Source organism: Spea bombifrons, chromosome 12 (genome assembly GCF_027358695.1).
Source record: "Spea bombifrons isolate aSpeBom1 chromosome 12, aSpeBom1.2.pri, whole genome shotgun sequence".
Lineage (NCBI taxonomy): Eukaryota > Metazoa > Chordata > Amphibia > Anura > Pelobatidae > Spea > Spea bombifrons.
Genome location: NC_071098.1, coordinates 15,460,984 through 15,483,395, shown reverse-complemented (window position 1 = coordinate 15,483,395; position 22,412 = coordinate 15,460,984). Strand labels below are relative to the sequence as shown.

The following is a 22,412-nucleotide window of genomic DNA, read 5'->3' as shown; positions in this document are numbered from 1 at the left end:
AAGACCTGCTTCCACTGGTTTCTGGGTCAGTTATTTTTTCTCCGACAGGAGAGCGGCATTAGACCATGCCACCAAAGGCTGTCTGAAGCTATCCCTACCCTATGCATGGCTACCCATATCTCTTAAACACAGCTAATTACAACCCTTTACAGAAGAGGGAGAGCTTCTGGCATCCCACCCTGGGAAGTTTGCAGGTATGATCATCACTAACAACGTATAAAGCATGTGGCTAGGGTGCAGGCTTATGTGACTGTGAATTATTGATTTAATTTAGGACATTTAGAGATCAACAATGTATTTTATACAATTTATAAATCATAATTTCAGATTCTGAAGTGTACACATTACTGTGACTTTTACACGACTAGAACACCATGATAAAGCTGCATTTACAGTATTATGCATGGCAAGAGAAATGGTTTCCACAGCCACGTACACATCCAATACCAAAACATCACATAACTACGAAGGTATTTCGGTGCCAGAGATATTATAACTCATCTGGAAAGTATTGTCAGACGGTGGAGCGCAACATCCATGGATCATATATGTTTTCAAAGTGCGTGGCTCTATCTTGAATTTCAGCTGTACTTTTGATTACATTGTTAATATGGATAACAAATGTTCATCTTAAAAATAATGATGACAGGAAATTATTAATTAATAACCAAGTTACTACAAAAACGTTATTTCCAATACTTAAGTCAAATACATCATCCATAGGAAAAATGAAAAGCATCGGTTGATGGACCTTTTTAATCGTAAAAGAAAAAGAAGCCAGTCAAAACACACAGAAAATGGATGTATGCCAGCATGTGTTTAAAATATTAATACATTAACACGCATTATTGTTATGTGAATATTGTGTAGAATGACTTCTCACAGTGCAGATATTCTAGTAAGCTTTGCTAAACAGATCAAAGGCTTGAAGACTCTTGCAAACCTGGATAATGGTAAAGGTGGTCCAACATTCCTACTACTGTTGATGTGCAATATAAAATTGTATTAACTTTGGTCATTCGGTGTAGCTAGGTGATCTGATTTCCTACAAAATGGACTCCAAAAAGTCCAATATAAAAACATCCAATATAAAACACAACAGCCAGGTGACTTGACATAAATTAGCAGCACTCATAATAGGACAACAATTAATGCAGATGCAACCAAAGGATAGACAGTCTCTATTAAAACAAAACCGTACAGCCACCAATGAGAAAGAATGTGGACAGCCTTTTGATTTTCCTAGCTGGTTCCCTGTATGTTTGTTTGTTGCCCATATAAAGGGGTCCAAAGATATAAGTAAATCACTGTTCAAACAATTTTGTAATTACTAGGGATACTACCATAACTGCATCTAATCAACTGGTATATCAGCAGGGGGTCAATTTCTTGTGCTCCACAAAAGTTTGACTGCCCTCATAAAGCATGTAATATACCATTGCTTTGATCCAAAACAGGACATTTATAAAATTGATAGAATACAAAGGCAAATAATGATAACCAAAAAAAACAGCACTATCAAAGAAAATAAAAAGAAATAAAATAAATAATTTAATAATAAACCCATTTTACGCACAATAAGGAATCCTCTTTCTAAAAATGAATAATATTTAATTATTTGTTTCCCATATTTATTGACCATTATAAATTAATTTTCATCTTGGCAACTTAAATACATTATTTACGTTTACGAAAACAGCAATGGATTTGCAATTACTTGCAAATAGACACTTTTGCAAAGTGGTACATATAAGGACCATCTGGGGAAAAAAAGATGTTAATAGGCTTTAAACAAACAGATATTTTTTCTCGATTGAACAAAGTGCATTCTATGGTTTCAGTACTCCTGCCACCTCTATAAATCACTTCCAAATGTCCCATGCGAGTACTGTCATTATTTCAGGCACGGGCAACACAAGTACTTCTAGATGCCACTCTCACAACGTTCAGCCATTCTTTGGCTAATGTGGCACTATAGGTGTTGTCGGACAATAGCCTATGGTGGCTGACTACTGAAGATTACATGGAACTAATATTTAAGTCAATAAGACTCTTCCTATTGAGCTATATAAACCTTCCTCTAGTTCACTTAGCACTCTGGCTTCTGCTTATTACTTTAGGTTGCAACCTTCTGTAGCGCATATTGATCAATGCAACTCATTTTGTTCAACGACTCATCTTTTTGTATCTGTGTTCTCTATATTGTTGCTTAAAATATATAATTTATGTGCATAATACAGCTGACTTCTCTATTAATATGGTTCAATGAGTGCCCAAGTCCAGATGCAGCGCACGCATGGTCTTCAAGGTCCTGTGTCCAGTTTGTATTTGTTGCTTTTGTTCCACTGCAACCTTATGAAATTATTGGGGTGACCCTGCATTATGTTGTTGCATTTTGCTGGGAAGCCCATAATGTCCTTTTGCCCAGTCAAAATTTTTTGATACATAACAGTACAGTCACATCAGGGGCAAGTCCTTTTTGTCTTTCCCATCGGTGCTCTGTGGTCATCGATTTCTCTCCAGCTGTGGGCAGACAAACAAAAGATTAGGCACTACATCACAGTGGTAACATAATGGTAAAATTTCAGATGTGTCAGAAATGTAGCTACATCAGTTCCGATACTGTCACTACAAAATTATGAAAATACAGATTTTGTACATCCATAGAAATATAACCTCAAAAAGCTCAGTGTTACAAAGGGTGATCAGAAAGTACAGGGACCAAATGCTTCTGCACGGCTTATAAATTACTTAAACTTTCAACTTATAAAAAGAAGCTGGTTTCTCCTCTCCTGATGCTCTTGGTAGATGCCTGGCTTGGCCTGACAAGAACAGGAGGGAAAAAGCTCAGTCGAAAGTAGAATGCTGTAATTCTCTCCATCTCTGACCTATGTCTATGGAAGTGGGAGTTGGCTACAGGTTGGCCTGTGATCACTTTATTCATATTACCGGTATTTACCTTTCATTTTTATAGCTCCAAAAATTTAAGCAGCACTTCTTACAGTGCTTGCAAGACCCTGTTGAGCTAGAAAAAAAATTACTCTCAATCACACATGCCCAAACATCAGAAGCAGGCACGAGGTGCTACAATGCATTCAATCAGGTAGCCCAGTTCACACGTGCACGCCTGCTAGACGAAGCTAGGTGCCAACCACACAAAAATATAGACGTCAGGAAATAAAGTTAAAATTACAATTACAAAGGTAGGGTTCATCTTTAGTGTAACAATAACCAAGAAAAGCCTCATAAGGAAAAAGGCTATTTGTTGGAGTACACACAAATTAGAAGGAGTCTTGGTGGGTTAAGGAGGCATCCTCAGAGCGTGTGGTTGTCAATGATGAACAAGACATTTTGTAGCTTTAGGGTATCTAAATCTGGCATTATACAATCTTCTTAATCTTCAAGCAGCTGGCCTTAAACTACCAAGTCTGGCCCCGATGTCCACAAAGATACCTGGCTTCACAATACATTTCCTCCTGACACTAAAGTGTTGTTTATCTACAGCTCCCTCTACTCAAAGCCAACAGATGGTGGAAATTCAATAACTTTGAAATTCTGTCCGTAGCCCAACCATAATTTGATTCAAGTAATAAAAGAAAACAAAATTGTTAAGTATATTATAATAAATATCACGGGTTATTTCATTTCATTTTATACACGGCTAGTGTGAGTAGTGGGAACAGCCTGTGATAGTTCCATTGTGTTCCCATTTTATTCTCTTCCGCATTTATGGTCATGGCTTTGTAATTTGCATTTCCAATGCCTCTGTTAGGAGTGACATTTGTACACTTACCTCCATCTTGGTATAAATCCATGGCAGGACCTCAGTAACGCGGGTATATACACCAGGTTTATTCCTTTCTCCACAGCCAGTTCCCCAACTTGTCACCCCTGCAACATACCAACGTCCGCTTTGCTCACACACTAGTGGTCCACCACTGTCTCCCTGAAACACAATGGACACCAATGTTAACAAGAACAGCAAACACCAGGATGTATGTACATATGTTTTCATTTGGGCTGTAGAAGGGACATTTTAGTTGTATATCCAGGCAATACCCACAGTTTGGAATAGATATGACAGAGCTATGTACAATAAATGTATTTACACAAGAGCGAAGGAAACAGGCTCTATTCCTGAAAGAGGATGGGGTCCTTATATATAATTAGGAAGGCTGTTAAGGATGCACATGTATTCCGAACTAGCTGAGCGTAGGCATGCAAGCTTAATTTCAGTTTAAATGAATCGTTATCTATCCATTCTAGTTCTTACCTGGCAAGAATCTGTTCCTCCTGCCAGTTTCCCAGCACACATCATTCTTGAAGTAATCGCTCCACGGTAAATATTCACACTATTGCAAACATCTGTGCTGATAATTGAAACCTCTGCATCCATCAGGACACTGGAAGTCTCATCTGGTAAAAGGGCGATAGTATTATTCCAATAAAAAGTTAAACTAGGTATGCCATTGTTAAATGAAAAATCCAACACATGCCCACCCTTTCCCATACTACAACATCAATGTGATCTGCAGTGAGCCTAGGATTAGTGGCTCCAGAGCGCAGTATTTCTCTGGTACCCCTAAGGCAGAAAAGTGGCCCTGGCCCTTTATGGTTAGCGGCTGCTAAATTGTGTCTATGTGCCCGCCGGCTAGATATGTACAGCTGCATGCACCGCTTACACATCAACGCACCAAGATATTTATTTTTTCTAGAACTAAATTAGAAGTAGAATAACAATATCACAAATAGAATAACATCATATATTCCACTCTTATGAAAATGTAATATGCTTCACTTTTTATAGGGTGTAGCTTAGAAAGAAGACACTTTCTGATAATTGTCATTCCCTGTTCACATCACTTGCATCCTTCTACTTTTTGTGGTCTACTCACCAGAAGATGCTGCCGTTTTACCAAATCCACTGATCCAGCATTTGGTATCTGGGTTAAAGGTCTGACCCGTCATGGGTAGGCAGGCAGGCTGGATACCAGCTGGAGAATAAAGTCAGAGAAAGAGCAGGTTTTTACCTCCAATACAACTCACCAAGGTCAAATGGGAACTGTCCCCATCATTACCCTTAGATGACTCCATGATGCAATGTATCATACCAAATATAATTTAGCACCTGACTGCGTCTGCCAAAAAAAGTTTAAAATGGGCCGAGGTTGGATCTTCCAGCATGACAATGATCCAAAAAATACGCCAAAATCAATACAAAAATGGTTTACTGACCATAAAAGCAAGGTCCTACCATGGCCACCCCAGTCCCCTGACTTGAACTTCATAGAAAACCTGTGGGGTGAACTGAACAGGAGTCCACCAGCGTAAAACTTCGACATTTGAAGGAGAGATTCTGTATGCAGGAATGGTCCGAGATCCCTTGCCATGTATTCTTCAACTCCATTATAGGAGAAGACTGAGAGCTAGTATCTTGGCAAGGGGAGGTAGCGCAAAGTATTGACTAAAGTAGGTGCCAATAACTGTGCCACACAAATATTTTTTTTTTGGTAAACCTGTGTTGTGTGTGCGCAAGAAAAGCTAAAAAAAACGTGAAAAAAAAATAATTTTCAGAGCCATATTTACCAAGGGTGCCAATATTAGTGGAGAACACTGTATAACTCCATTTGAATTTAGGACACTACAAGAGCTGTAAGATGGGTAAACGGGAAATAACAAGTGGAGAAACACAAAACAAAGGTTAGGGGGGAACTGCTCTAGGATAGATAACTAAATAATTCATATATTTTCCCCTAGTTTATTTTTTTTTTAGATAATGAGCTACAACTCACATGATTCTTCAAACCCTATATCTATATAGCATATGCTATTTTTAATACAATCGCTACCCTTTGTGTTTTACCTGATAAAGTAAAGGGTTCCCTCAGCTTCATAAGTGCAACATCATAATCATCAGTATCCGAATGATAATCCTCATGTCGAACAATGCTTGAGACAGCAGAGACAGCACGGAGGTTATAAAGTTTGACAGCTCCAGCATAAACTCTCCAATGGCTAGGAGCTGCTGTCCTGCAATAGATAGGTGTGTTAATGGCCATGGATGTATGCATCTGTTTTCTTAGAGTGCTGTTATCTGTTTTCAGTCCTGTCTTCTGTAAAACCTTGTCTATGACTTATACCTATTGCCATACTATGTATATTGTTAAAATCAATCCATGTCTGGTGGATTATTATGTTTAGAAGATATACAAAAATACCCTACAACAAAGAAAAACTAGATGGAATGAGATAGGAAGAACACGGATAACGGGGAAGAGATTACTGGAAAGGAGAAGGAAATCACATAAAATAGTTTATATCAACAATGACAACCAAAATGTCTAAAAATGTAAATGATCATCAATCAGATCAGGAGGCCAGGGGAACCGAGCTTTTATTATGGATGGTATATTATGGAATGTTTTACTCTTATTATAATTTGCTTACAGAATAGTATGACATACCGATAGTCCTTTGTGCTGATTCAAATTATCTTCTGTTTGCTTATCTGTGTCTAGGTTGACTAGTAGTTAGAACTATTAGGAATTAGATAACTAATGGCAGGGAATTCTACTCACTCAGTAAAGCAGTGAGATGCGGTAAGCACCCATTGGGTGTTGATGAGAGTACCACCGCAGACATGTGTAAATCGGACTCCTGACTGCTGGTGGAGACTGACTTGCCAAGGCCACTCTCCCACACTAGCCTCTGTGCCTCCGATAATTCTACTCATCTTTCTGGTTCCACAGTCTACGGAAGAAAGAGCACAAATACATAAACATACTGGACCAAGGGAGATCAGTTCTGTCCATGTAGTTAGGTATTTTTGGGACAATATTCCCTTGAATTAATGGAGACCCTTATCACTTACCTGAACATCTTACAGCCAGGTACTGACCAGAAGGACAAGGTGCACTGATGGAAAAGAGAGAAATAAATCACACCACATCACACACACATTCTATCCAATTGTCAGATAGTTTGGAAAGCAGGCAGATAATTATTGTTTTCAATAAATATGGGGTAAATTTTAAGCCCTTTTCATTGTGATGTTTTGTGACAAAGCAGATGTATCTCTGTCTTTCACTGTGTGTTTGGAAGCACCAGGTATGATACCATATCTGGTTCCTTTATGAACCGGTACAGGAAGCGGGGGACTATTCAACCAATCCAATGTTTAGAGAAGAGGTTATGAGCAGCTTTGATATGTACATATGTTGTCCCTCACAAGCACATACATACCTACATTCTTCCTTACAAAACATATATTCCATGACATATAGATGTGTGTCTTGGTCCTGTAAAATACCCTTCTGTAAAGGTGGACATTGAATTATATCCCCTCAAATGTTTTGGATACTGGATAACAAGTTCAGTTACTTACTCTACCATTACAGTACTCCATGGACAGTTTTGATGAGAATTGTACACAACACAAATGCAATAGACAAAGGATCTGTACATTTGGATCTGTTCTATTAACCCATGCATATCCTACTAAACATACCTGGGAACCCAGAGACTTGTACCCAGTACCCTTGAGGAACACGACCAGGCCTGCCTACTGACATCGGTGGGAGTTGCTGCCGTTTTCAGTGGAGCGTTACCACCGTTGTCAGTGGGTGTTGCTGCTGACACCACGAGAAACAACCCCATTTATTGGGGAAATGGTCAGGGAGTGGAGCATGTCAAGACCCCTCTCCGGCGACCCAGAGTATTCTGGTGTTGTCCCAGAGAACCGGCACTTCTCCTAGAGTTCTCTGGGTCAAACCCGAAGAGTTCCCATGTATGGTACTAAAGCAGCATTTGTCTACTTAATGAAAGCTTTGGTTTCCAATACCATTGCATACATAAGAAATCCTATTTATTTTATTTTTTTAAGCATAGAGTGTACAGTTTTGGTTTTAAGTGAGTTTTACCTGTCTAGACTGCCATGGATGGTGTCTGATGCCCCAGTGCTGACCATTCCAATGTTTTGTGGGTTGTCATTCATGGCCACCAGACTTTTTTTTGGATTTCTAAACAAAAACAACAGAGACAGCATTTTAAATTGACAATTTATACCAATCTCCTACTGTATTATGCAAACAGAGGTTATTACAGATTACTGCAACAAAACAGCCCCAAATGTTACCTGTCTGCTGAGTGAAAGAGAGTCACAATTACTAACCTTCGAGAGATTGAAGCAAACATTGGTGCAGCAAAAAATAAGCTTCATCTACACCAAGAAAGCTGGTAAACTTCTCATTCACTCTGAAGGATTTGTTTGCTACAGCAAGATTTGCAAATGAACTGTGATGAATCTTCATCACAATTTTATGAGTGCCATATGAGAGACAGTCACAACCTAATCTGTACCTTATGGGAGATACATTTTCAGAGATAACCCTGGTTACTTTTTTCCTACAAGAGGGCTGGATAAGCCCTATATAATATATCATTAAATCTCTGAGATTTCCTTCATTCATGAAACTTTCGATTACGCAAGATCTTAGTTACCTACATAATGAAGGTAAAAAAGAACCAATTGGCCAATCTAGTCAAATATACAGTATGGTGCCATACAATAGATCTATGTAGCCCTCTAGAACATAAAATGTGGGGTAATACTGTAGTCAGGGCATGTTGCTGAACAGAAAATGGGTTAACATTGGCACCTATATTTATTTAGCAATATGTTTTATTATGTTATCAACATTAATATACATTACAAACATTTTATGTATTTTTATGGTTTAAAAAAAAGTAATGTGTAATTTTGTGTGTGTACACCAAACAAGGAAAAGTACAATCACGGTTTAAATAAAATACGGTAGATATTGCAAAAAAGGGTTTGGGGTAGGAAAAAAACTTTGTAAGGGGAGGGGTTAAATTTCAAACCTCTTTGATTTTGCTTCCATATGTTTACCTTCCATGATTATTTAGTCATATTTAGTCAATTTTCGCACAAATGTTTTGGTATGATAATGTTGCATCTATTTATTTTTTATGCTTTTATGTGAAGTTACCAATTGTAACCCACCCTAACTGGAATAAAAAGTAGGAAACAATACTCACTCCTGGAAACCAAAGCGTTGGCACACAAATGAAGGGAAGTTGTCATTAACCCCACTGGAGCATACAGGCAGCCAGAGGTTCTCTCTCTTACGAGACATGACCAGGAGCAAGGAATTATCCCATCTGAATCGTACTGCAATGTATACAAAAAGTGAATATCTGATACATCTAGACAAATCACTTTACAGCCACTAATGTTCGAGACCTCATTGTAACATACCCCCCCAGCAGTTAATTTGGGCAAACAGTGTTTTGGAGAGTGTGGTTAGAGATATGGCTACTTGGCAAAGGGTGTGTCTTTACCAAGACTTTTTATGCAACTTGTTGATAGATATTTATGTAACCAATATTTATGCATTTAGAAGACAAATAGTTTATATTATTTGCACAATTTTAATAAATCAAGTTATTTCTTGCTATTTCACGAAACATCATTGTGACATTTAGGGCTGTAGAACACTGGGTAGATACACTCATACCCAAGTAACACTATAGAATAAAGGGACATCAGGGGAGGAAAGAGGGACAGGGATGTCGACCCTGTCAGAAGTATGATTATATCTATGATCCGTAGTTGAAGGGAGGGACTTGTTGCTTTATTGTACTGTGTTAAAATGAGTTTTCAAACATTTTATGTTGTTTTTTTTCTTAAATAATTCTAGGTTTAAATGATATAATGTATTTACATTAGCCATTTGTAAATGATCTAACAATGTTATCCTAGCCTAATCCACTGGAGAACCACACTGACTCCCCTGTGTCCTCAGCCCAATTTGTTGTCGCCCCGAGTTGCCCTCTTTCTTCCCTTTGATTCCTTCTCTGAAAGTTCTTATATAACTGCCTATGTTATTGAGCTTTTATTGTCTTTAGTGGTTATAAAGCCTTGTTCTATTCCAATAAAATAGCCCTGATTCTTACTCCTTGACCAAGTCTCATCTGATTACACACTGGAAACAGTAGTTCTGAGCCATTACCAATGTGCAGGGAACTAATAGCCCCTGGAAGGTCCGTAGTAGACAAATTGAATGTCATCCACTACTCTATTTATCATTACAACTAAAAAACAAAACAATGATTAAAAACACATACCACATCCCATCTCATCTCCTCCTCGTGAACACTCGGCCACTCCATTACAAAGAGTTTTGTTGGGAAAACATTGCTCCCTGGGAATTGAGGAACTTGAAGAGGAGCCATTGAATGCATTTAGTTTATCTGTGGTAAAAAATAGAACATACTATAATAGTGTAGAATAACAGCAACATGTGTATGAGGGCATTCCAAGAAGATCCAGAAGCGTGGGGCTTTCCCTACAACCTCAGGGTGAACAGGTGAAATCTCAGCCTCAGTAAACTGGACCTAAGTAACATTCTACTTTTGAGTTAATGATAGTTAAGCATCCAAATTAATGATCCTTTCATTTGTATATTAATAGTAAATTATCATTATTGTTTTAACATTGTTAATTTAGTGAATTACATAAAATCAGTGGCAGGGCAAGGGATCCACAATTGTTAAGGTGGATTAATTAAAGCTGTCACTAGAATCACATTGCTACTGGCTGTAAACTGCCTCCCGATGCCTTCTGCTTGTGCCTGTGTACATCTTTTACAAGTCATGTTTTTTTTATGACTACTGTTAGAAACAATTAGTAACCCACTTATGATGAACCATAACCATAAAATGATTAATGGCGGATGAGTCTCAACTATTTTGCCATGTATGATATTTTGTGAATGTCCTAACAAAAATCACATAACAAAATAGGTAAAGCTGGATTACATCTACTTATTGCGCGAGTTGATAGTTAGCTGCTGTTTATGATATGCCATATACACCTTCTTCTGACATAGGCAAGGATTGAGGTAGTCTTTCTATGACATGGTAGCAGCAGAGTTTTACAATAAACCTTTAGCTTATATTGGAAAAGTTTCTATTAAGATATGTTGTAACCACGGTATGTGAATTCTAGGCCACATTTCCCCAGATTACTTACATGCAGCGATCAGCCCCAATCCAACAAGCACAATCGTGATAACAAGGAGGATTAATATGCTGGCCCCACGACTGGACAGACAGGAGAACAACGACACCTTGTTGGATGCTGAAAGCAAAGTAACATTGAATGTCAAGTGCAAGAGATATACAGTCAGATGTTTCAGTTCCCAAAATGTGCTGGAAAACACTCTTCTTCCTGGTACATTTAGAAATTAGAGGTAAACATATGGATGTATAAAGCCTCCATATGTTGTAAGAATGCCTATGTCTAGGGCTGTTCTATAAAGTGGTGAAATAACTTGAGTGGTTCCACATTATGATGAGTTTCAGGAAACAACCCAGACATGACCATCTTCTATTACTTAAATGCATGGCTGATTTTCTGTTGCACTTACTAGAACTAGCAGCAACATTTTACTGTACAATGGCCACTGTCAATTAAGCCATTGTGCTAGATGTGTGGCATGACATCATATCATATCATGTATGAACACTTAGCATTCTATCCTAGTACTGCTTTTCATAGTTATGGTTCAATGTTCCTCTTCCATTGCATTGGAGTCTTCTTGCCCATTTGGTTTTATTTCCACTGCTATTAAGTAGGTCTAGACAGAACAGGGTTCCATAACACTCTCACTTATCTTCCTGTGTAATCAATTAAGCTTAACTGGCTTCAGAGTGCAACCTTTCTGCACATGTTATTTCCCCTTAAAGCTACATTCGTAATAAAAAAATGGGGCTCTCATCCAAGGTATGCGGAGTCCCCTATTTGTGTAAAAGCAGAAAAAAAATAGCCAGGTAACCCTCTGTGCATGACTGGTAGTTATTCATTGTGAAGACATCAGTACCAGGACATGTGGTCTGTGTTACATGCCTGTCATAGAAAATATCGTACCCACCCCAGCCGCATGATACTTACGGGGTCTGTTGATAACATAGTGGGGCTGAGGAGGTCCTGGTTGTATGGTATATGGTCGATAGTGGGTACCAAGGTTCCCAGGTTGGTGAGGAACAGATGGATAGGGTGCATATGGAGAACCAGGATATGCCTTTTAAAAAATGAAATAACAGGTAAGATGCCAATTCTGACCAACTATGTCCTTGATAAAATTGATTTTGTTTCTTTTACCAAGCAGAAGTTGCAAAAACAGGCTTCAAATATAAAAATATGGATATCATATATATTGCTATATTGTTGAATACCACTTTAAATACACAAACTTTTGGGAAAATGTTATATTTTTCTAACTTAATTCTGCACCACCATATGCTTGTCTGATATACAATATATTACATTTATATTTTTATTGACTGAACACCAATATAATAACTTATAGTTTTGCAGTATAATAAAAGAGGAGGTACAATAAGTGTTGTAATAAAATAAGTACAGTAGTAAACAGACATTGTGCTTGGGGTACAATAGGTATGAATACATTAGGAAAGCAGTTATTTGTCTATAGAGCTTACACTGGAATTAGTACAAGGTAGGAGTGGGTAAACACACAGATACAGGAATTCTGTATAAGTATACACCAGGAGAAAGGAAAAAAAAAAGAAAAAGAAACCAGAGAAGTGAAGAGACTGTCTTGTTAAGAGATATGTTTATCGCTATGTGGATACATAGCAGGTGCTGCCCCATGATGCTCCCAACGGGAATAAAACACTTTTTTTTAGCTGGCTAGGGGAAACAAGACTGAAAGCTGTTGGTTCTGAAGTGTAGATGATGATTCCTGAGAAATGGGGGTTGGACGAGTAAAGTTGGGATTACATATTGTATATCTGCAAAACAGCAGATTATAATTGTTTTTGCTATCACACTGCAATTCACAATTTAGCGTAACAATGCAACAGATAAACAATCCAAAACAAGTATGATTTTTAGTAGATTTGATTCTATCACATGATGTCATGGGGCAGACTAAAAACATTTAAATCCACTTTAACTTCATGTCTTGCTAGCATAATATATCATTATTTTTTTTTTTTTTAACATTGCATTAGTTATTAAACAGTGAGTTCTTCTGATCAGATCCACACAGAAAAGGGGACATGTGAACTACATTAGATTGGATATTATTTTTTCTCTGTTGGCAGATACATGCCATTGTTTGTATGGTATTCATTTTCTCCTGATTGGATTAAAGTTTAGGTTCCTTTTGGGGACATGAATAGGGACAAGCATATAATATTTACAGATTGGTTACCCATATTTTGGATGTGGTAATGCATCCTATGGACGCTAGGGAATACCACCTGCCTTTTGCAGCTATTATCAGCATGAGATTCAGTGTTATGTTTCCCTGGCAGATAGTTTGTCTTTCACAATCGTGGTTACATAGAAATTAGAATGCAGTTTAATGAGCCAGAGAATAACACAATGTACCAGACAGTAAACTTAACACCCTGCACCAACCTGTACAAACAAAACCACCAACCCAATCACATAAATACGCTATGCCATTTATATAAAAGGGACAGGCACGACATATTGGTCTAACACTCATTTTTATTCTAACAATTATATTTTAAGTGTGTAGACCATAAATCACCTATAATATTTTTGCCAATGCTGTTTTTGAATGCACAACCATTTCTAAATAAATTAGTAAACATCATGAAAAAAGGTAGTCAGTTTTGTCGCTGTATCTGTTTGGTCACTGGATGCAACAGACCTAATCTTCTTATCACTAGTTCTTCAAAAGACCCACTTCTTCTGGGAAGCCTACCAACCAACATATTGCACCTTTCCCAGCCCCACTCCTGTAGTCTTTCACCATACAGTCCATTCAGTTTGTGTATGTATGTATGTATGTATATATGTATATATATATATATAACATTTAAAACCGTTTACATGGAGGAACAGTTGTCCGGCTAGTCTACCTAAGTCATTTGCACTTCACCTATTGTGTAATATACCCCCACCTCTTTCATGGGTATATATATTAACATTTAAATTGTTCTATGCAATTTACTGCTATGTCTTGTTTGCTCATCATTGACAGGTATAGGTTGAGGGAAGATCATCATGATATTTTCACTCATTTCAAATAAACTGAAGCAATTTCATATGCTATGTTGATTATAGGGAAGACCAAATCAATAATTCATAGGACACTATAATATCTCAAGCTTGCATCTGTATCCAACTGGGATTATTCACTTAAATCATAATAATTAATACTATTTAATCTCACCCACCTGAGTATGCATTACAAACTGAACTACCCAGCTGAGATTCTAATATAAAAAGGTGACTATCTCTTAAGGTAATCCATTTGCGCTGGAATGCTACTCAGGTATTTGCCCCCTTTTCAGCAAAACTGTGGATTCTGCAAAATATCTTTGTAGGGACAGTCCCTGGAAGCTTGGACCTCTGTAATCGTGCACAGTATATGTTTGTAGCACTGTATTCAAACACATCTATGAAGTCCTGCATTCGTACAATACATTGATCCAGAACTCCATCCAGGGCTGGACTGGAGATAATGAGGAGGCCCTGGAACATTAAGGGCTGGCAGCTGCCTAATGACTGAAGGGCGGCTGACAGCTGGATGGGCACACACAGCGAGTGGCCAGGCATAACCAGCCGGTGCCCACACACTACAGCAACCAACCTCGTGATGGGCAGATTAGGTATATATAGGGCACTGTCAGTCAGCAGCCCATCAGCCATTTGCCAAGTGTGCCAAATAGCGATTACGGGCCTGACTCCATCACTTTGTACAGGGCTCCACATATTCTCACTGTGGCCCTGCACTACATTTGATATTTATACATCACAGAGACCAACAGTAATCTGTGCTTAAAGTAAGAGAAATGCATGTGTTTTTATGTCGTTGTTCCTGATGATTAACTGAATTATATAACTAGCCAGAAATAGCTCATAAAAATCACACGAAGGTAAGTAAAGCTCCACCCAGCAAACGCTCCCTAATAATAAGCGTGAATTTTTGAGCTGTTGGAAGGCATCCATAATCATAGTGACATAAACTGTGACATACATTATACTGTACATTTGTGAAATAGTTACTATAAATATCACATACAGAGGTACATATTGTTCAAACTATTTCCAGTAATGGAAGGTTTGTTCACTGCATTTCTCAGTTTTGTCATATTGGGACTCGTTGAAGTAACTGCCTTGGGATCAAAACTACAGGTGACTCAATTCCAAGTCTGTGGAAAGTCTGGTGGGGGGCCATCGAAGTTATATTTCCACAAACAAAACAGTAAAAAGCAAAACAATAATCTTCCACTAACTTCCACTAACTCCACGCAGCCAATGATGTCAGACGCAGTGTGAAAAAGAGTGCAAAAATCACACTGCATTCATTCATAGGCAAGGGAGCGCTTGTTAGATTATATCCAGGGCTGGCCTTAGGTGTTCAGGGGCACCTGTGCGGGCCATCCCCGTGACACACCTTATCTCTTCTTTTTTCTTTATCTGTTCTCTTTCTTCTTATTGCTCTCCTTCTCTTTATCTTATACAGTATATCTTCTTTCTTTATATCTCCTCCCCTTTATATTTGTTTTCTTTCTTCTTATCTCCCCTTCTCTATATATATATTTCTGTTTATATCAACATTTTCTTTCTATCCATCTCTCCCCATTTCTTATTTTTCTGAATTCATGTGGTGGGAGTATGACGTCTGTTCATACCAGACCTCTGTCTCAGTGCTCCATTGTGGTGCACATGGCTTCAGTGTTGAGCTCAGCATCAATATGCAGCATGCATCTCAAGGGAGCAGTGAAATAGAGGGCTATATGATCAGACCTTGTGTTCGCTTCATATTGGGCTCATTAGAGGAAGTTCAATAATTACCCCAACTGGCCCTAATGCAGCAGGTGTAAAAAAGAAAGGGTTGGCACTTCAAAATGTTTAGGTCATACCTCCCAACATTTTAAGTTTTATAAAGGACACTTTAAGAGGTGTAGTTAGAAGTTTAAAGTAATTGGTGCCACAGGCATACATTACAGTACATTGGTACACCTGTATAGCATGCCCCGCCAACTGTCCCGATTTAGGCGGGATGGCAGGACAGAGACCCAAAATCGGGACTGTCCCGCCTATATCTGGACAGTTGGGGGGCATGCTATACAGGGGCAGAGGAAGGGTGAGGCGAGGGCCGGACAGGCCCACCGGGATACAGGGAAATTTTCCGGTGCGGCCGGCAGACCAACATTCAAAACAGCCGCTGAGTGGCTGCGAGCGGGATTGAAAGCCTCTTCGGCCACTGACACCTAATGAAATTAAAGGGGCTGGAGTGCACGCAGCGCGCCACCCAATTGCTGTGTCTCTGCTCTTTGTCCCACCCATTTTAAGACGTCGGACGAAGTGCTGAGGCACGGCCATTGGCCGGCGCGGTGCGCGCACGCCAGCCCCTTTAATTTCATGAACGCCGGCCTCCACTCGCTGCCCCCACCAGACACCAGGGAGTCAGAAGCAGTGGTAAGTCGGGGTTTTTATATGGGGGGCATAAGGCTTTTCTGGAGGCAGAGTGCCCCATGATATGCCTTTTAACCCCCCCTTATGAAAAAATTACTGCAGTTTTTCTGAAGTAATACTGCAGTTTTTTGGACATGAAAAAACTGCAATACTGCAGTATTACTGCACATTTACTGCACTTTTTTTTAATATATATTGCAAACCTACAGTTGTACTTCAATGTACTGCAGCTTTATTGCATTTGTACTTCCGTACAAAAATAACTGCAGTAAAACTGCAGTACAGTGAAGTACAAATGCAGTAAAACTGCAGTAAAAGTGCAGTATTGCAGTTTTTTCATGTCCAAAAAACTGCAGTATTACTTCAGAAAAACGGCAGTAATTTTTTCATAAGGGGCTTATATGCCACTCTGCCTCCAGAAATGCCTTATACCTCTAAATGGCACTTTCTGGCAGCAGAGTGGCAAGCCTGGGGGCAGATGTGCATAACTGGGGGGGGCAGGATGGCAAATAAAAGGAAATAAAAACAAAAATTTCTCAATCATCAATATGTGTGTAAGGGCAGTGTATGTGTATATGTGTGTGTGTAAGGGCAGTGTATGTGTAAAGGCAGTGTATGTGTGTATAAAGGCAGTGTGTAGGGGTCCTGGGAGGGAGGCTAACATTAGACTTTTTTAATATACTTTTTTAATATATAAAAAAAAATCTCTGCTGCTGTGGACTACTCTTCCAATGATGCTCAGCCAAGGCCCTCTTTCACATTTTGGAAAGTTGGGAGGTATGGTATAGGCCTGCCTTCAGAGAGTCCCTGGAGGCCGAGTGTCCCACACTGCTGTAATTTTTGGATCCTTACTTTGCATGCTGATCCCAAGACATCTGTACGTTGAGTGGGCTAGTGGAGAGAAGGTGTGATTTGATATATGTAGGGTATATGAAAGGTTAGATCCTGGCCCTGAAAAAAAGTGCACAAAAAAACCAAAACAAAATCATAAAATAAAATCCTAGCTCCCAATTGGAGCCCTGCCTGGTTTACAGTTTGGTGGCAGAGGCTGATTCAGCCCAACTATTCACCAGACCCAGCTTAGCCAAGCAGGGGAAACCTCCTTATATAGAACACACATGTCCTGTTAGGTAATACCACTCTTGGGTCAGGGATTCTTTCCATGTCCTCTCTTTGCCCTGAGAGCACAAGGGAACTACCTCAATAGTCACTTAGATTGTGAGGCTTCAAAAGATTTAAAACGTACAGTTGATGTATGTTCCTTAGGAATCCTGTACTGGATGCCACAGACATCTAGTCTACAAAATCTGGCATGGATTTTCCACTAGTAGGGGGAAAGCATCATTGGCCCACCCTGCTCTACAGTTTTTGCACCACAGGTATCCATATACACGATTTGTACAGCAACTGTGCCCAAAGCCAGACAAATCATCCCATCCACAGTATAATATATATATATATATATATATATATATATATATATATATATATATATATATATATATATATATATATATATATATATATATATATATATATATATATATATATATAGCATTCACCATGCTCAGGGCTGGATTAGAGTATGACTTAACCCTTTAGGGCCAGCAGCTACTAAATACCATACATGCTGCCACCAGCTCTATACACATAGCTCCACATTACATTTTTATACCTGGAGCAGGCGTATCACTATGTACGTCAGCCACTGGTCTTCCATATGGCAGGTACGAGCCTGCCTAGACATCATGGACTAAATGTTAGTAGATATGTAACTTTATGCTTTCATGTAAAGGTTTAACGCGTTGAAAATACAGAAATATTTAAGAAGCCTGGTGGTTTCTATGGCAGCAGCCCAACAATGCCTGCATTTGTATCCTATTACAGATAAACATTCTCTGAAAAAAAGTCAAACATAATTTGACATGATTAAATAATCTGGGAAGGGATTTAGGCTTTCAACAGCATTAAATTTGTTGTTTCTAGTGCTGCAAAGTAGCTAAATATAATTTTATTAAAGTAGACCTAAAAATAACTGAACCTCAACATCAATAAAGCGGTTGTGTATCATGCAAGGTCTGTAAAGCAATGGTTGGATGGCTTTGGTGTGAAAGAACTCGAATGGCTGCACACAGCTCTGACCTCAACCCCATCAAACACCTTTGGGGTGAACTGCAACAGAGATTGCGAGCCAGAACCTCTTACCCAACATCAGTGCCTGACCTCACAAATGCTCTACTGGATGAATGAGCAAAAATTCTCATAGATACACTGCAAAATCTTGTGAAAGGTCTTCTCAAAGTAGTGGAAGCTGTTATAGCTACTAAGGGGGACCAACTACATATTTATGTCTATGTGTTTAGAATGCAATGTCATCAAAGTCTCTGTCTGTGTAATTTTGTCCATATAGTGTGAGTATATATATTGGCTGAGTGGTTCTTATCTTTCATCAGTTTCTATTTATGACCCACTGATTTTCCTCCAGAATAAGGCTTAGCAGTAGAATACAGAGGAGCACCTAGAAATTACCCATTGAAGCTTTATATTTAGGATTATATACTAAAGGTGCTGTACATACCTCTTCTATTAGCAAGTGCAACTGTCTTAATTGAGCACTCCTAATAATAACAAAACAATTAAAAGGACATAAACAAGACACTCATATGAAAGCAATAATTATTTAACATTCTAATTCAATAAGTTTCAAAGCGTTCAAAGCGAATACCGAATAAACTAATATGGTGGCTTCGTAAATATCTCTTTGCTAATCTCTTTGGTCCCTTCCCATCATACAAGTCGCCAGGCATTAAATGTCCATAAGAGCGACTCTATTGGTCCCCTGCAGGGGGGGTTCGTGGTTTAAGTATGAGATAACCGCTCTGAGCAGCTTGGCCTGGGAGGACCAATGGCTTTGGCGCCAGGATTTTACAAGTCCATAAGAGCGACTCTAGCATCAACCAACGAAGGGAAGCTGCTTATGAGAACACAGAAAAGGGTTGGCTATGAAGGACTTATTATATTAAATAATATTCCAGTGTATTCAAATTCCTTATCTACGTGTATGTTTATTGTACAGAGCTGCATAGCATGCTTATACGCAAATAATAATATAGATTTTTTTTATCATATTCTCTTAGCACCAGCATCTGGTTAGTGTTATGTGCTGGCGCTGTATAAATAAATCTAATGTATGTCTTTTGTTTGAGATCCAATGCTGTGCGCCAGATGATTGTTTCCGTGACCTCCAAGCATGTTGTCAAAAACCTGCTGTATCTTTCATCTGCAGTGCATGAATGGTAGGCATATTGGCTTAAAACCAGACACTCATGAATTGTACATGCTGGCCCTGGTACTTTAAGGTAAGCAGCTAAAAATTATGTCCATGTACATGCTTCCCAAATGTCCCGTGTTGTGTGGGAACGTCCTGATTTGGAGGAAGAGTCGGTGACCCCAATTTCATTCTCCTCTGTCTGAAAAATACGTACCGTGCATGTGCATAATTGTGTGCATGCCCAGTAGCCCTAGCTGTCCCTCTGGCTTCCTGATTTGCTGGGGGTATAATTTGGGAGATATGTATGCGGCTGACTGCTGAATTCACGCAGCTAAACACTACTAGCCCACAACTTCCCTTTAGAGGCCCAAATCTGCACCATCTTCTCCGTCCATTTGCCAGATGGCCAGTCTGGGCAAGGTCTACTTGCTCTTACATTCAAATGCATGTTTACTCAGGAATAAATTCAATAATGTATTATGCTCATCCTCTACAGAAGGTTACTCGGCTTTTATCTATATTAGCCTTGCTTGGAAAGTTACAGCTTTTGTCACATTGCTACTGCTGGAGTTCCTAAAGGTAAAATTTCTATTTTATGCAACTTTGCGTGATCAGTTAACATGTGTCTCATTCCATTAACATATAGAGTAACCACGTCAGTCATTTTTCCAGGACTGATACATATTTCACATGTTCATGACCAACACATATAAATTTATGCCCCGTGAGGCAAAATTATGTGTGCTGCTCAGGAACATGTGAAACACGTATGTGTCCTGGGAAAAAAGTCCAGCACAACAAAGTATCAGTGAAACGTTATGGCGCATACATGACATTTAGTCAAATGCCCATCATAAAGATTGTTGTTGCCTACCTTTACAAGGGTTAAACACATCACAAATATTCACACAATACCCAAATTACAGACTTCTCTACATCTGACCATGTCTTGTCATGTCGATCATTTAATATGCTGCAGCTTTTAAATCAGCAATTTTGTAATATACACCTGAAGATTTAAAAAACCAACTCGTTGATTAACCCTTTCGCCTCCAGAGGATTATGTCATAAATTGCTCGTACATCCCATGGCCAAACGATTAACGGCAATGTAGCAGTAGTCTGGCCAGGAACCAGTTTAACATAATAACATTCAATTTGATGTCAGGTAGGTCCCAACGTCATCACTCTTGTTTGCCAGTCTACCACTTCATAAGCAGTGCAGGCTATTTTGGTAAAAATTCTTTTTAAGGCAGCCTCATTGTCAGCTTAAGTGCTGTAATTACCTCCAATGTATCAAACACCCATATAATATTACAAACTATTTGATGATCACAACAGATGATTACACAAATAGCAAAAATGGTACCAAATTTACATGAATAAATGCATTGAATAAGCTAATTAAATTACATTTCAGAAAATGGCTTTTAAAGTGGCTGTACGTTAGTTGCATTTATTTAACACAGGCCAGTAAACTTTTTCCACATCACTGGCATAAGCTCAGGATGCTACAGGTAGTATTTGCTTAAATGTTGATAAAAAAATCATCTTTTATATTAGAACATTTTGCAATAATTTACAAAATTAACTACACCGCATTATATTCTACATAGCACCATGGTAAAGAAAAAGGCATAAAGAATTCTATTGATAAGAAATGCATTCCTCATGTATTACTCATTTATTATCTCCTTCCTCAGTCCTGTTGAATATCCATTGCTTCCATTGTCTAAACTGATTTCTAGGCAGTTTCGTACTTTAAAGTATTTTTAGAATATAATTGATTTAGTCAAATAATATACTCTACCCTATGCCAGTCTGATAACAATAACATATAAAATTACTTTTCTTCTCGCTACTCTGTCTCCGTTATTACCACACTGTGTCTGCTAAAACCTCTCTTTTTCTCTACGCTAATATCACACGTCACATTAAAATGTATTCAAGGTTAAGAGTAGCTATTAAAATACTTTTCAAATATATTTAATCCCGCTGCATTTTTCAGGAGTCGCTTTGAAAAGTGCACTTCCCTTTTATTTCAGGTAGTTGTAAATATAATGAAACACTTACCGGTGGAGGTTCCATGGATGAGCAGGTGAGATTCAGCTGAGCAGAGGTAGGAACATGATGTATACTGATCAAAGGTATATCGTGGTATCCTTCCCAAATATTACTCCTCCTCTTTCCAGGTTAGAATCTCTCCCCCACCCACACAGGCAGTACCTGTCCTCTGTTCTGAGGACAGGAAATACTGTGGCTTGTGTGATACCTGTCCTACTTACCTTTCTGTTCCAGGTAATGGTTCTCCTCCCCTTACCTACATACCATGTAAAATTCCCTGTTCTGCTCTGCTCTGTTCTAGTGTGTAATTCCCTTGCACCTGTCCCAGGTATTTTGCTCAACATGCAGGTTAACTGCAACCCTCCCTTCAGCTGCCTCCCAGACTCACCTAACCTGTCACACCAGCCTCGGTTATAAAGCATTTCCTGTCACTGCACCATTGGTCTCATTTCCTTCAGGCCTTCATAGGGGAGGGGGAGTTCATGACTATGGAGGGGACACAGTCATATGGTTTAGTAAAGTCCATACTTTACAGCAGGATGGTGATTATGTGTAATGAGCAACTCTGGTG

At 38.8% G+C, this 22,412-nt stretch overlaps 1 protein-coding gene across 1 annotated transcript; it reads right to left on the bottom strand.

Moving 5' to 3' along the window:
* Positions 1-1,768: 1,768 nt before the first annotated feature.
* TMPRSS13 (transmembrane serine protease 13) lies at positions 1,769-22,113 on the bottom strand. Its single transcript, XM_053452643.1, has 13 exons — positions 21,851-22,113; positions 11,975-12,104; positions 11,054-11,161; positions 10,147-10,272; positions 9,058-9,190; positions 7,920-8,018; positions 6,872-6,915; positions 6,579-6,750; positions 5,864-6,030; positions 4,896-4,994; positions 4,274-4,416; positions 3,794-3,946; positions 1,769-2,523 (listed from the first exon to the last, which is right to left on the bottom strand). The coding sequence occupies exons 1-13, from the start codon at positions 21,863-21,865 to the stop codon at positions 2,506-2,508; spliced, it is 1,407 nt and encodes a 468-aa protein (XP_053308618.1). The 5' UTR covers positions 21,866-22,113; the 3' UTR covers positions 1,769-2,505.
* Between the last annotated feature and the right edge of the window lie 299 nt (positions 22,114-22,412).

Coding starts and splice junctions, on each gene's coding strand:
- TMPRSS13 (XM_053452643.1), bottom strand. Junction 8,019..9,057: donor CAACGCTTTGGTTTCCAGGA/GTGAGTATTGTT, acceptor GTTTTTGTTTAG/AAATCCAAAAAAAAGTCTGG. Junction 6,751..6,871: donor CCTGGCTGTAAGATGTTCAG/GTAAGTGATAAG, acceptor TTTCTTCCGTAG/ACTGTGGAACCAGAAAGATG.